The sequence below is a fragment of the Ovis canadensis genome, chromosome 1, assembly GCF_042477335.2.
Source record: "Ovis canadensis isolate MfBH-ARS-UI-01 breed Bighorn chromosome 1, ARS-UI_OviCan_v2, whole genome shotgun sequence".
Classification (NCBI taxonomy): Eukaryota; Metazoa; Chordata; class Mammalia; order Artiodactyla; family Bovidae; genus Ovis; species Ovis canadensis.
In genome coordinates, this window is record NC_091245.1 from 29,096,976 (window position 1) to 29,111,665 (window position 14,690).

Consider the following 14,690-nt stretch of genomic DNA (forward strand, 5'->3'; position numbering starts at 1 on the left):
TTCACTGACAAGGAATCTGAGGTCAAGAGAGATGAAATAATTTGCCCAACAAGGTAGAAGCTGGTGAGTAAAGAGGGAGGCAGAAGCCGACGGCTGGGTGCCCGAGCCCATGCCCTTACACAGCTTCTCAACAGGAGAGCGGGTCGTCAGGGACAGAGCGAGGGAAGGAGAGGACAGACAATGGGGCAAAGGCCAATCTCCTGCACAGCCAAACACTCCTGCCTTGGGTGGCTGTCACCTGCAAGTCCCTAAAAGCTGTTTCTTTGCCCCCAGCTATCCAATACTGCCACATGAAGTTTTGTTTATTTTTTTGACTGTGCTGCACAGTTTGTGGGATCTTAGTTTCCCAACCAGGAATCAAAGTCAGGCCCCCAGCAGTGGAAGCACAGTGTCCTAACCACTGGACCACCAGGGAAAGTCCCTAGAAAGGAAGTTTTAAAACAAGAACATCATCCACAGGCCCATCTTCACTCAGACACTCTCACCTCTGCATTCTTCCTTCTCGGCCCTGACCGTCTGCGGACTTCTCTTTAACAAAACTGCTAATAGCGCTGGTGTAAGTTTGGATTAGGAGTTCTCCACGTAGTTCTAAGTGCTTCATAATTAATTGCTACAGACATAGCTAGCTGAGTCATCATGCCTTAAATAACAAGGCCCCTAATGCTGCTAACAGATAATGCAAATAACACTACAGTGGAGACTCTTCTACACACTGCTTTTTACTTATTTTGTACATTTTTCTTTGGAGACATTCTGATTGCTATGGGGCCTTGCCTTACAGTTTTCCAGAAGAGTACACAGATTCACAATACTGTGAATATACTTAATGCCACTGAATTGCACGCTTAAAAATGGTTAAAATGGGACATTTTAGGTTATTTTAACAAAACAAAAGATAAAAAGACTATGTGGATTTATATGGACAGATGATTAGTTTTGAACCCTTATACAGGAAAATGGGCTGCAGGACCTACAGACAGGGGTCCAAGAACTCACAGTTAGCAACTGACAGCATTCCAAATAAGTCAAGCTATTCACCAACCTTTTCGGAATTCGGGCACATAGTGGTATGTCTTCTCTCCCAGATGGATTAAGAAGTTGGAAAGATTCCCACTGATTGCTACGGCAAAGACCAATGTGGCGCATATCCAAAAGGGGCCTGCAAAGCAAACCAGAAAACTCAGACAAGACAGTGACGAACCAGCCTCATGGAAGCAGTGGAAAATGAAGTTTAGATGGAATCAGTATTTGTTAAGTGGGAATTTTCTTTTTAAAAAGTCAAATACACAACTCAGTAATTACCTGCCTCAAAGAGTGGGGATTGAAACGCGCAAAACAAAACACCCTCCCCAATTAGGTGAATGAAGACACTGATTTGTTTATACGGCTCTTGCTGGAAGATCATCCAAAAAAATTCATGGACGTTTTGTTAACACTTCACAGGTTTAACAAACCTGTGGAGGATACAGGAAGCAAAGGTTACTTCCTTTACGTAAGTATCAGATGTTAATGCCAGAGAAAAAAATAATTAAAATTATATAGGTCCTTTGCTGTCTAAACAGAAGAGCAGGGCAAGCTTTAGGAAACAGTTCATTTAATCTAACAAATCACCATGGGTGTCTATATGTGAGTGCATATGTAAGGCTTTCTTTTTTCCTTTTTTTTTTTAATGAAAAAGTAATGCACACACATAGTGCATTGTTCAAAAGGCACAAAAGGGGATATAGAGAAAATTAACCTTCTTTCCTCTCTGCTCCCTAGCTATTCATTCTCTTCCACAGAACTCACCACCATAACCAGTTTCTGGTGAACCCTGCCAGAGATTTCTAGACACACAAAAGCAAATACATATTTGTGTGCGTGCTTTAAAGAAATGCTAACATGCATATGTATTTTCACCTTATCATGTCCTGGAGACTCTACTATAGCTATTTATAAGTCACTTCAGTTGTGTCCGTCTCTGTGCAACCGTATCGACTGTAGCCCACCAAGCTCCTCTGTCCACGGAATTCTCCAGGCAAGAAGACTGGAGTGAGTTGTCATGCCCTCCTCCAGGGGATCTTCCCCACCCAGGGACTGAACCCACGTGTCTCATGTCTTCTGCATTGGAAGGCAGATTCTTTACCACTATCACCACCTGGGAAGCCCATAAAATTCAGCTTATTCTTTTTAATGATTATAAAATATTCCACTAAGTGAATGAGTACACCATGCTTTAGAAGTCCCTTTGATCATTTCCCTTGATTTCTTGACCATTCTTGTTTCTCCCCATCTAGAAAAAGGACTATTTGAACAAATACAATTTATAAATCTAGAGATTTTAATAGATTTTAAGAATTGCATTTTTCAATTTCAGTCATATTCTGTAGGGTTTCTTTCTTTTGGATAACTGTAGGCACCTTGACATATCACAAAATTAAGAAAATTACTGCGCTGGGGGAGATGACTGGCAGAAATGGATGAGCACTTTTTGAGGCCAAGTTGGTTCCTGAAGGTGGGAAAGGATTCACAACAAGCACTTGACTGGGAAGCTCCAAAGAGTCACCAACATCAGCTTCCCAAGTAGCATCGCTGACTCACTAGCCTGCGGGCGCTCTGTTACAGCCAAGGATCAGATGCTGTTCACTGCAGTACTCTGCATGCCTAGCACATAAACAGTGTAACAACAACCAAAAAAAAAAAAAAACCACCCTTACAACCAGTAACAGTAATTTTAAAATCCCCCAAAGCTTTATTGAACAAATGAACAAAACTAACCATGTGTTATTGATGGGCTGAGACCATCGAAGCAGGCAACCACAAGTGATCAGAATACTAGCGTACTCGTAGACAGGAAGCAGAAGCTACCCTGTCAGCTGTTATTTACTAACTGCCTCCTTTCCTCTGGGCTCTGGTGCTGGGGACACAGCGATGTGTGACAGGCGCAGTCACTGCCTCTGCCGCACTCAGGCACACAGGAGGCGTGGCCCCCAGAGACACACACCACCTGCTCCTCCCAGGCCTGCCACCAGGCTCCACACTGCCTTCTCTCTTGCTCATGCCTGCCAAATTCCTACTCCAATTACGGGGTGGGGTGGGAGGAAACGTCAACTTAGCTTGCATTGTGCATTTTTATATTATCAAACATTTCTAACAGACAGAAAAGCCCAAAGAATGATAAAACAAACACTGGCGCACTCATCGTGCTTATTTTTCAAATCTTTCTAATGCTGCGGTACTACTCATATCCTTCTCCAACATGCTGCATCGACTACTGTTCTGAGATGTGTCCTTGTTGATGCTTATAGATCAAATCCATTTCTAAAACCTACAGAATTCTGGATATGAACACACCATATTTACTCTGGTCATTGCCAAATATTTGCTAATTACAAGCAACGAGGAGGCAATGAAGAATAATGCCCTTCTATGTGTCTTCTTATTTATCTAGGAGGAGAACTGCTAAGCTGTAGAGCAGGAGCATCTTCAGACTGCTCCAATTTGTGGTTCCAGTTACGTACCCACCCACATTTTACACAAGGTCCCATGGCTCCATATCCTTGGCAACATTTGATACCAATGTTTATGAAAAGCTGAGTTATCGCTCCTCTCTGGTTAGACCCTTCAGTGGCATCTCATTCAAGCTAAAGCCCAAGTCTTTACTTGCTTCCAAGACCCTACATGTGTCCCTCCACACTGCCCTCTGACCTCATTGACGAGACGCCCTTGTTCACTCCAGCCCATACACACTAGTGTCTTCACCGTTCTTTGAGCACATGAGGCGAGTTCCTGCCTCAAGGCCTTCGTACATGCTGAGCTCTCTCTTCCATTTATTCACTTGGCTGTGCTGGGTCATAGTTACGGATGCAGGATCTAATTCACTGCACAGGGATCAAAGTGGGGCCCCTGCATTGGGAGGACAAAGTCTCAGCCACTGGACCATCAGAGAGATCCCAGAACTCTCTTTTTCAAATGCTCTTCTCTGAGATACTTACTTGCATTGCTCCCAATTCCTTCAGGTGTTTACTCAGAATCCACCTTTTACATTTTTTAAAAGATTCAAATCCACCCACCTACATAAACATTTATGGTCTCTCTTCTCTGCTTTTAAACTTTTACCTTAGCATTTATCACTAGCATACTGTGTATTTTACCTATTTTCTTTGTCTATTGTTAAACTTAGATTATAAACTGCCTCTGAGCAGGGACTTTTGTCTGTTTTATTACTGCTGTACCTCCAGCGCCTAGAATAGTGCGTGCTTCATATTTGTTAACTGAATGAATAAACGAAGACAAGGCAAGTTGTATGATGGCTAAACTGATGCACATAAATGATATCCTGTTTTAGTTTTTATTTCCCTGATTACAGGCATGTGCTAAGTCACCTCAATGGTGTTTGACTCTTTGCGACCCTATGGACTGTCGCCCGCCAGGCTCCTCCGTCCATGGGATTCTCCAGGCAATACTTGAGTTGCCATGCCCTCCTGCAGGAGACCTTCACAACCCAGGGATCGAATCTGCATCTTGTAGGTGTCCTGCATTGGAAGGCAGGTTCTTTACCACTAGTGCCCCCTGGGAAGCCTTATTACAGGTGTAGCTAAGCATTTTTTCATGTATTTATTGGCCATTTGGGTTTCCTTTTCTGTGAATTGCTTATTTTTTGCTAGAATTTATAATTGGTTTTACTCTTATAATCAGTAGGCACTCTACATGTATTCTTGATTTTATCTTTTGTGGGTTATGTGCTCTGAAATATTATCTTTGGTCGGTGGTTTATTTATTTTTCCTTGTTTATGGTTTATTTCGTGGTATAGAAATTTTAAATTTTGGTGTAAATGTAGTCAAATTCATTCATCTTTCCCTCAGATCCTGCAGACTGGCTCTTCTGTTATCTTGCTCCTAACCACCTTCCTCCAATCCACCCCAAGAGAAGGTCAGCCCTCTCTTCTAAAAAACTTTCTTTTTTCTAGTTGTACTTTTTTTTTTTTGGTTGCACTATGTGGCATGTGGGGTCTTCCCTGATCAGGGATCAAACCTGTGTTGCCTGCATTGGGAGTGCAGAGTTCTAACTACTGGACTGCCAGAGAAATCCTGTACTTTCTTTTTTTAAGCATGTCTGTGAGCTCATGAGGGCTTCCCCAGTGGCTCAGGTGGTAAAGAACCTGCCTGACAATGCAGGAGATGCGGGTTAGATTCCTGGGTCCGGAAGATGCCCGGGAGGAGGAAATGACAACCCACTCAAGTATTCTTGCCTGGAGAATCCTGTGGAGAGAAGAGCCTGTTGAGCTACAGTCTGTAGGGTCTCAAGGTATCAGACAAGACTTAGCGACTAGAACAACATGAATTTATGAGGCTAATAGTGCTGTGCAAAGAAGAATGTTTCAGGATCAAAGGTGAGTGGAAAGGAGACTTTCCTCAGCATCCATTAGAGCAGTTCCACTTTCAGTTCAGTTCAGTTCAGTCGCTCAGTCGTGTCTGACTCTTTGCGACCCCATGAATCGCAGCACGCCAGGCCTCCCTGTCCATCACCATCTCCCGGAGTTCACTCAGACTCACCTCCATCCAGTCCGTGATGCCATCCAGCCATCTCATCCTCGGTCTTCCCCTTCTCCTCCTGCCCCCAATCCCTCCCAGCATCAGAGTCTTTTCCAATGAGCCAACTCTTCACATGAGGTGGCCAAAGTACTGGAATTTCAGCTTCAGCATCATTTCTTCCAAAGAAATCCCAGGGCTGATCTCCTTTAGAATGGACAGGTTGGATCTCTGTGCAGTCCAAGTTTCACTTTAACTGATTCTAAATATTGGATAACATCCATAACATTTGATGAAAAGTTTCTGGAGCTTAAAAACACCAGTTTAATAGAGTAAGTAGGAGCTTTATATTAACACTAAACCAGGTGCTGTGAGTGTATATAGTCGCTTCAGTTCCGTCCGACTCCTTGAGACCTCATGGACTCTAGCCCATCAGGCTCTTCTGTCCATGGAATTCTCCAGGCAAGAATACTGGAGTGGGTTACCAAGACCTCCTCCAGGGGATCTTCCCCACCCAGGGATCAAACCCACATCTCTTACGTCTCCTGCATTGGCACCACTTAGGAAGCCCAAACTAGGTGCCAGTTTTACTTTAACTATTTATAATAAATAGTTGGCTTATTATACAATATTACATAAGTTTCAAGTGTACATAGTGCATCATAATTTTTAAACATTATATTCCATTTTTAGTTATTATAAAATATTAGCTATATTCCCTGTGCTGCATCTTTATAGCTTTTTTATTTTATACATAAGCAGTTTGTACCTCTTAACCCTCTACATCATGAGAAACGCTGGACCTGAAGAAACACAAGCTGGAATCAAGATTGCCAGGAGAAATATCAATAACCTCAGATATGCAGATAACACCACCCTTATGGCAGAGAGTGAAGAGGAACTAAAAAGCCTCTTGATCAAAGTGAAAGTGGAGAGTGAAAAAGTTGGCTTAAAGCTCAACATTCAGAAAACAAAGATCATGGCATCCGGTCCCATCACTTCATGGCAAATAGATGGGGAAACAGTGGAAACAGTGTCAGGTTTTATTTTTTTGGGCTCCAAAATCACTGCAGATGGTGATTGCAGCCTTGAAATTAAAAGACGCTTACTCCTTGGAAGGAAAGTTATGGCCAACCTAGATAGTATATTCAAAGGCAGAGACATTACTTTGCCGACTAAGGTCCGTCTAGTCAAGGCTATGGTTTTTCCAGTAGTCATGTATGGATGTGAGAGTTGGACTGTGAAGAAGGCTGAGTGCTGAAGAATTGATGCTTTTGAACTGTGGTGTTGGAGAAGACTCTTGAGAGTCCCTTGGACTGCATGGAGATCCAACCAGTCCATTCTGAAGGAGATCAGCCCTGGGATTTCTTTGGAAGGAATGATGCTAAAGCTGAAACTCCAGTACTTTGGCCACCTCATGCGAAGAGTTGACTCACTGGAAAAGACTCTGATGCTGGGAGGGATTGGGGGCAGGAGGAGAAGGGGACGACAGAGGATGAGAGGCTGGATGGCATCACGGACTCGATGGAGGTGAGTCTGAATGAACTCTGGGAGATGGTGATGGACAGGGAGGCCTGGCGTGCTGCGATTCATGGGATCACAGAGAGTCGGACACGACTGAGCGACTGAACTGACTGACTGACAACCCTCTACCCCTATCCTGCCCCTCCTCCCTTCCCTCTCCCCACTGGTAACTACTAGTTCGTTCTCTATATCTGTGAGTTTGTTTCTTTTCTGTTAGATTCACCAGTTTTAGTTCTTATATTCCACATATAAGTGAAATCATACAGGATGTCTTTTTCTGTCTGACTTATTGAACTGAAGTATAATACCGTCCCAGTTCATCCATTATGTTGCTAATGGGAGTTCTTAGTTTGACAACTTCTAATCTTAGTTTTCTCACATGGAAAACAGAGATAATAGCACTTAATACATTGCCCTCTTGAAAGGATTAAAGACTGTATATACTGATTGGTACACAGCAGATTCTCATGAATTCCTTTTCCTCTTATAATCAACATGTATAATTGCTCTAATACTTACTGTTTAGGGTTGAACATATAAATTACTAAACACCACTGAGCATCAGGTTCTTCATGAGAAAAATGGGGATAATAACACCTGCCTCAGAGGTCGTTGAAAGAACTAGCTGTGCCCACGTACACCAAGTCTAGCACAGAGCATCTGCACACAGAAGCACCGAGTCTCTGGCTTTCTCCCCGCAAACACAGAAGTCACCAGTGTTGGAACCCTTTCCCTCAGAAGCACCGGATGGACCTCTGGCCCCTCCTCAGACAGCAGTCTGAGGCCCCTCCTTGACACCAATCCCTAGGCTCATCCCCTTACAAACTCCCAAGGGGAAGCCAGCCTGTCTGAGGGGCAGGGCTGGAACTCAGCATATCAATGAGTAAGTATAAGAGAGCCTCCTCCACACTCACCCCAAACACCAAATCCTCTAAAGTTAAAATCAATAATCTCCTCTATATGAAGTGACTTAATTTGTCTCAAGTTTGTAATGTCATTTGAAGACTTTCAAAGGACACACTCTTCTTGTCATCATGGCATTCATCAAACATGTAATTGCATTTTCTCCAAAATTCTTTGCAAGAGCTGCTACTGAAGCTCAGAAGAGACAAACAAAACGCTCACGCCCCACCAACAGTGTGCTCCGCCAGCTTTTGAGGCAACCCACACCCTCATCTGCATTTAGCCGGTACATGAAAAAGAACTAAAACAGTGCTACACGTACCGTAGAGATCTGGATTGCTGCGGATATACAACCTTACGAAGTTTTTTCCTGGTATTGGCAAAAGAGACCCCTTTATTCTGTCAAAGACCTGCAAAACAGCATAGCGGTAAACCTACAGATGATTTTTTTCTTAAAGTTTAGTAAAGTTTAACTACTGCAAAATTGAAACAGTTATTAGAGCTTTTATTATTTATTATCTTTTTATTATTTCATTTAGTATTTTCAAGAGCCAACAACCCTTTACTTTTGCAGACCATATCCAGTGTGCAATGCCTGTCACATTACTTGACTGTTTAACAGCAGAGGAACTAAGTCTGCATCATACATCAAAAGAAAGGTGAAAGTGGTTACAGACCTGGTGAGTGTCTACGTCAAAGAACGTCTGATAGTATTCAAATGTCCAGAAGGGGGAGCTTTTCTTCTGTCCAGCAAGTAACTGTCAGAGGTAAAATAAAACATAATGAACACAGAACTTCCTTATTCTAGCCACCCAGACAGAGAAAGAGAGAGGATCTAAGAGAAACTCAAGAAATACGAAAGACCAAACTCCTCTACATTCATCTATCACTTTTACCATAGCCACACCCAGTTCCTCAGTTCAGTCAGTTCAGTCGCTCAGTCGTGTCCGACTCTCTGCGACCCCATGGATCGCAGCACGCCAGGCCTCCCTGTCCATCACCATCTCCCGGAGTTCACTCAGACGTCCATTGAGTCAGTGATGCCATCCAGCCATCCCATCTTCTGTCGTCCCCTTCTCCTGTCCCCAACTCCTCCCAGCATCAGGGTCTTTTCCAATGAGTCAGTTCTTCGCATCAGGTGGCCAAAGTATTGGAGTTTCAGCTTCAGCATCAGTCCTTCCAATGAACACCCAGGACTGATCTCCTTTAGGATGGACTGGTTGGATCTCCCTGCAGTCCAAGGGACTCCCAAGAGTCTTCTCCAACACCACAGTTCAAAAGCATCAATTCTTCCACGCTCAGCTTTCTTCACAGCCCAACTCTCACATCCATACATGACCACTGTAAAAACCATAGCCTTGACTAGACGGACCTTTGTTGGCAAAGTAATATCTCTGCTTTTGAATATGCTATCTAGGTTGGCCATAACTTTCCTTCCAAGGAGTAAGCGTCTTTTAATTTCAAGGCTGCACTCACCATCTGCAGTGATTTTGGAGCCCCCCCAAAAGTCTGACACTGTTTCCACTGTTTCTCCATCTATTTCCCATGAAGTGATGGGACAGGATGCCATGATCTTCGTTTTCTGAATGTTGAGCTTTAAGCTAACTTTTTCACTCGCCTTTTTCACTTTCATCAAGAGGCTTTTTAGTTCCTCTTCACTTCTTGCCATTGCGTGATATAAAATAAGCATCAGTTTTGAAGTTTTATCAAAAGGTTTTTAATCCTGGTCCCTCCACTAGGGGGCAGCTTCATCAAATCACTAGACTCATCTCAGTCTCCCTAATCTAAAAAAGTATAGCTAACAGATCTGCCTTATAGGGTTATAGGGAGGATTAGATTAATTATTGGCGCTTCCCCAGTGCCTCAGTTGGTAAAGAATCCACCTGCCATTGCAGAAAATGTAAATTTGATCCCTGGGTTGGGAAGATCCCCTGGAGGAGGAAAGGGCAACCCACTCTGGTACTCTTGTGTGGGAAATCCCATAGACAGAGTAGCCTGGCAGGCCACAGTCCACGGGGTCGCAAAGAGTTAGACAGGACTTAGCAGCTAAACAACAACTCTAGTACAGAAGGACTCAGATTGCCTCAGTTTAAAGTTCCCTCTGCACCTGCCAGCTGCATGTCCTGGGGCAAGTCGCTTAAACCCTGTGCCCCAGGCTTCTCATTTATAAAACAAGCACAGGATTGCTTCCTGGCCTTTTGGCTAAGATCAGGTATAAAAGGAGTATAAGAATACTTCCTTGCATATTGGGTTGTTTTGAGGATTACATGAGATGATCCAAGTGAAGAACTTCAAATGGTGTTTGGCAGCTATTAAACACCGAATGCTGCTGCTGCTGCTAAGTCGCTTCAGTCGTGTCCAACTCTGTGCGACCCCATAGACGGTAGCCCAGGCAACCAGGCTCCCCTGTCTCTGGGATCCTCCAGGCAAGAACACTGGAGTGGGCTGCCATTTCCTTCTCCAATGCATGACAGTGAAAAGTGAAGTCGCTCAGTCATGTCCGACTCTTTGCAATCCCATGGACTGCAGCCTACCAGGCTCCTCCGCCCATGGGATTTTCCAGGCAAGAGTACTGGAGTGGGGTGCCACTGCCTTCTCCGTAAACACTGAATAAATGTCAGCTATTGTATTATAATGATGAGAAGAGTCAATATATTACTTTCAGATGAGGAAATCCAGGCTTAGGGAAATTAAAATATCTTACCCAAGACCACAGAGCTATTACTACTGGCCAGACCAGGACTCAAACTCAGGCTCCTAAGTCTGAGCTCTTGCTGTGATATCTAGTATATAATGGTATTTAATTTGGCATAAACTTTGGTACTTATTTTGGTATTTCATGGAGTTCCACAAAGCACAGCCGGCACTCCACTATTTCATAAGCCTGTGAACACACTGCTACAAATCGAGTACTCCTCTAGTGAATCAAAAGCATGATCCATTTATAAAATATCACTAGAAATACTACTGGGCTGGCCAAGAAGTTCCCAGCACACAGGAAACTGCAATAAATGCATGGATGAGGTTTTCTAAAGTTAAAAGAAAAAAAAAAATTTCAAACACAAGTCCAAACCTCAGTTTTGTCAGAGTCATCGTTTCCTAGTAACTCATCATCTTCTTCTCTCCCCAAGCCTCTTGGGGGTCCTGGCTTATGCTTTGGGGTTTCACCAGGATCCTCGATGCTGATTGTGGTGGCATCTGGGTTTGCTGCTAGGGAAGTGGTTGTATCACCAAATTCTGAAATCAATTAGAGCACAAGGGTATCAGAGATCTTACTATTAATTTCAAGTCGAGCTGTTACAACCTCAGCTTTGCTATAGACCATATTTGAGACAAATGGCAAAAGGCTCTAAAAAACATCTCATAGAAAACAAACTGACACAGAAAAATGATCATAAAGACAACAGAATCTGAAGTCAGACCTGAACTGTAGTCCTGGTTAAATTACTAAGTATTCAAGCCTGAGTAAGCAACTTAACCTCGATAAGCTTCAGTGTTCCCATCTCTTCCACAGGGAGAATAATATTTAAGGAACTGGGGGAAAGTTAGGAGTATTACCGTAAGTAAAGTTCTCAGCAGAGTGCCTAGCCCATAGCAAGTAACCAACCTAACTCTCTCTTCTTTGATTCAAGTTCAAAAAAAAATCTAATGGAAGTTATTGTTTTCCAATAAGTCCTATGTGATCACTACAGGGAACATGGAGACAAAGATGAACGTGGAAACGACAGAATAAAAATCACTCCTGCGTGCGTGCATGGTGCTTAGTTGCTTCGGTTGTGCCTGCCTCTGTGCGACGCTATGGACTGTGGCCTGCCAGGCTCCTCTGTCCACGGGGCTCTCCAAGGCAAGAATACTGGAGTGGGTTGCCATGCCTTCCTCCAAGGGATCTTCCTGACCCAGGGATCAAACTCCTGGCGACTTCTGTGTCTTCTGCATTGCAGCCAGATATTTTTTCACTGCTGAGCCACCCAGGAAGCTCCCCCAAATCACTCTTAGTCCCACCCATATAAAACTAACACTATTAACTTTTGGTATATTTCCTTTTCTCTGTACAGTAGATTCATACCAGTGATGATCACTCATTCAACAAATATTTACTATATGCCCACAATTGCCAAACACTGACTTAGGATGTGATAGCATACTATGTCAACAATTTTGTATGCTGCTCTGTCTACTGGGGATTATACAAAAATGACTTTTTCATGTTATATCAGTGTTTATAATGAACATTTATGTGTCTACATAGTAGTCATTGAGCTGGAGGTAGGAAGATTAGGAGAGAGACACCACAAGTTAATACAACTATTCCACTGCTACTGGATGTTTAGGTTGCTTCCCACTTTTATTAGAACAAATAACACTGTTAAGAGTATCTGTACAGAGACAGTTTTAGGGCTTATTGCCTTAGTATGAACACTATCTTAAAGAGATGGGAATACCAGACCACCTTACCTGCCTCTGCTGCCTCCTGTGCAACCTGTATCCAGGTCAAGAAGCAACAGTTAGAATCAGACATGGACCAAGAGACTGGTGCCAAATTGGGAAAGGAGTACACCAAGGCTGTATATTGTCACCCTGCTTATTTAACTTACATGCAGAGTACATACAAGAAATGCTGGGCTGGATGAAACACAAGCTAGAATCAAGATTTGCAGAAGAAATATCAATAATCTCAGATATGCTGATGACACCACCCTTATGGCAGAAAGTGAAGAGGAATTAAAGAGCCACTTGATGAAGGTGAAAAAGGAGAGTGAAAAAGCTGGCTTAAAACTCAACATTCAAAAAACTAAGATCATGGCATCCGGTCGCATCATATGGCAAATAGGTGGGGAAACAAAGGAAACAGTGACAGACTTTATTTTCCTGGGCTCCAAAAATCACTGCAGATGGTGACTGCAGCCACAAAATTAAAAGACACTTGCTCCTTGGAAGAAAAGCTATGACAAACCTAGACAGCATATTAAAAAGCAGGGACATTACTCTGCCAACAAACGTCCTTATAATCAAAGCTATGGTTTTTCCAGTAGTCATGTATAGATCTGAGAGTTGGACCATAAAGAAGGTTGAAAGCTGCAGATTTGATGCTTTTGAACTGTGGTCCTGGAGAAGACTCTTGAGAGTCCCATGGACTGCAAGGAGATCAAACCAGTCATTCCTAAAGGAAATCAATCCTGTATATTCATTAGAAGGCTAAACCTGAAGCTCCAATACTTTGGCCACCTGATGCGAAGGCCTGACTCATTAGAAAAGACCCTGATGCTGGGAAAGACTGAAGGAGGAGACAGGAGGAGAAGGGGACGACAGAGGATGAGATGGCTGGATGGCATCACCGACTCAACGGACATGAGTTTGAGCAAGCTCTGGGAGATGATGGACAGGAAAGCCTGGCGTGCTGCAATCCATGGGGTTACAAAGAGTCGGACATGACTGAGTGACTGAACAACAACAATGAACATTATCAGCGTGATCACTAGGTCAAAGGGTACAAATCACTTTTAAGGCTCTTGAGCCATATTGGTAAACCGCTCTCCAAAAGAACCTTGCCCATTCATGTCCACCAGCAATGCTCATGACTTCCTATCTCCAGGCATCCTAACAAACTTTATTTAGCCACTCAGATAAAATTCAGGGTGGAATTTGACAGGTCTAGGGAAAAGTCAGGAAAACCCCTGGAGAAGGAAATGACAACCCACCCCAGTATTCTTGCCTGAGAAATCCCTTGGACAAAGGAGACTGGCAGGCTACAGTCCATGGGGTTGCAAGAGAGTCAGATAAACCTTAGCTACGAAACAGCAACAACAACAAAAGGAAGGGTATCAACAGGGCACCACTCTAACCCTAGAAGCATGGCAGTGGGATGGGGCGCTTGCATAACCGAGCCCAATCTTATTGGCTTTCAGCTATGCAAATAGTCTGTGGAGAGAAATAAAGTGGCTGACATTAATGAGATGGCTGATATATAACAATTACTCAAGTTTCCGTCTCCAGGGTTTTGGCAGCATGAGGCTCTGAAGTGAGACGGTCCTTTGTTTAAGATAAACTAGCACTCCATGACCTTGGGCAAATTACTCCATATCTCCGAGTCTTGGTTTCTTCAACTATAAAATGTAGATAATACTTATCTCACAGAAATGTTGAGGATGATATGAGGTAACAATAAATATTTTCATAGCTATCATTTATTGACTGGGCAGGGCACTGACATTTTAAAAAATGGTTATAACGTTGCCTGAGAGAATCAGACCAAGGAAGATATATTTAAGTCTCATATTTAAAAAGCAGTAGTTTACCAGAGGAAGGACATGCCAGAAGGAGGAACGGAGACTGTCACTTTAGAGGTACCAAGTCCAAAGAGGTTCAAGGGAGGGAGATAACTCCTCAAGCTGCCCTATGAGAAGGGTGGGGACAGCATCTGATGCCAAGGGATATAGGATGAGCAAGACCCAGAAGATGAAAAGCGTGTCCCGTGTGTGAAGAACAGCAGACGGCCTAGCTTGATTTGTATGTAGGATGTGTGTGCCTCGCACATGACTGTTCACACATTCTGCTCCGAAGTAGTCATTCTTGTCCATCTCAGCCCCTTGAGAGAAAGACGGATGTGCTTATTTCTGCCACCAGCACCGCCTGCTTCTACATTTTCTGCTGTGTTTTGCCTCTGCTCCTTTCCTGACACTTCTCCCATCTGTAGGACCCTGACCTCCACTTTTTCATTTAACACCATTCCTCCTCGGAGAAGCTTTCCATGT

At 43.4% G+C, this 14,690-nt stretch overlaps 1 protein-coding gene across 1 annotated transcript in view; it reads right to left on the reverse strand.

The window, feature by feature from the left end:
- Positions 1-14,690, reverse strand: part of YIPF1 (Yip1 domain family member 1) — a 51,878-nt gene that overhangs the window by 18,312 nt on the left and 18,876 nt on the right. The window contains exons 6-9 of the mRNA XM_069592228.1: positions 11,012-11,175; positions 8,616-8,696; positions 8,261-8,348; positions 1,043-1,159 (exon numbers count right to left, since the gene is read on the reverse strand). Of these exons, the coding sequence (XP_069448329.1) occupies positions 1,043-1,159; positions 8,261-8,348; positions 8,616-8,696; positions 11,012-11,175 (450 nt within the window). The remainder of the gene's footprint in view (positions 1-1,042; positions 1,160-8,260; positions 8,349-8,615; positions 8,697-11,011; positions 11,176-14,690) is intronic.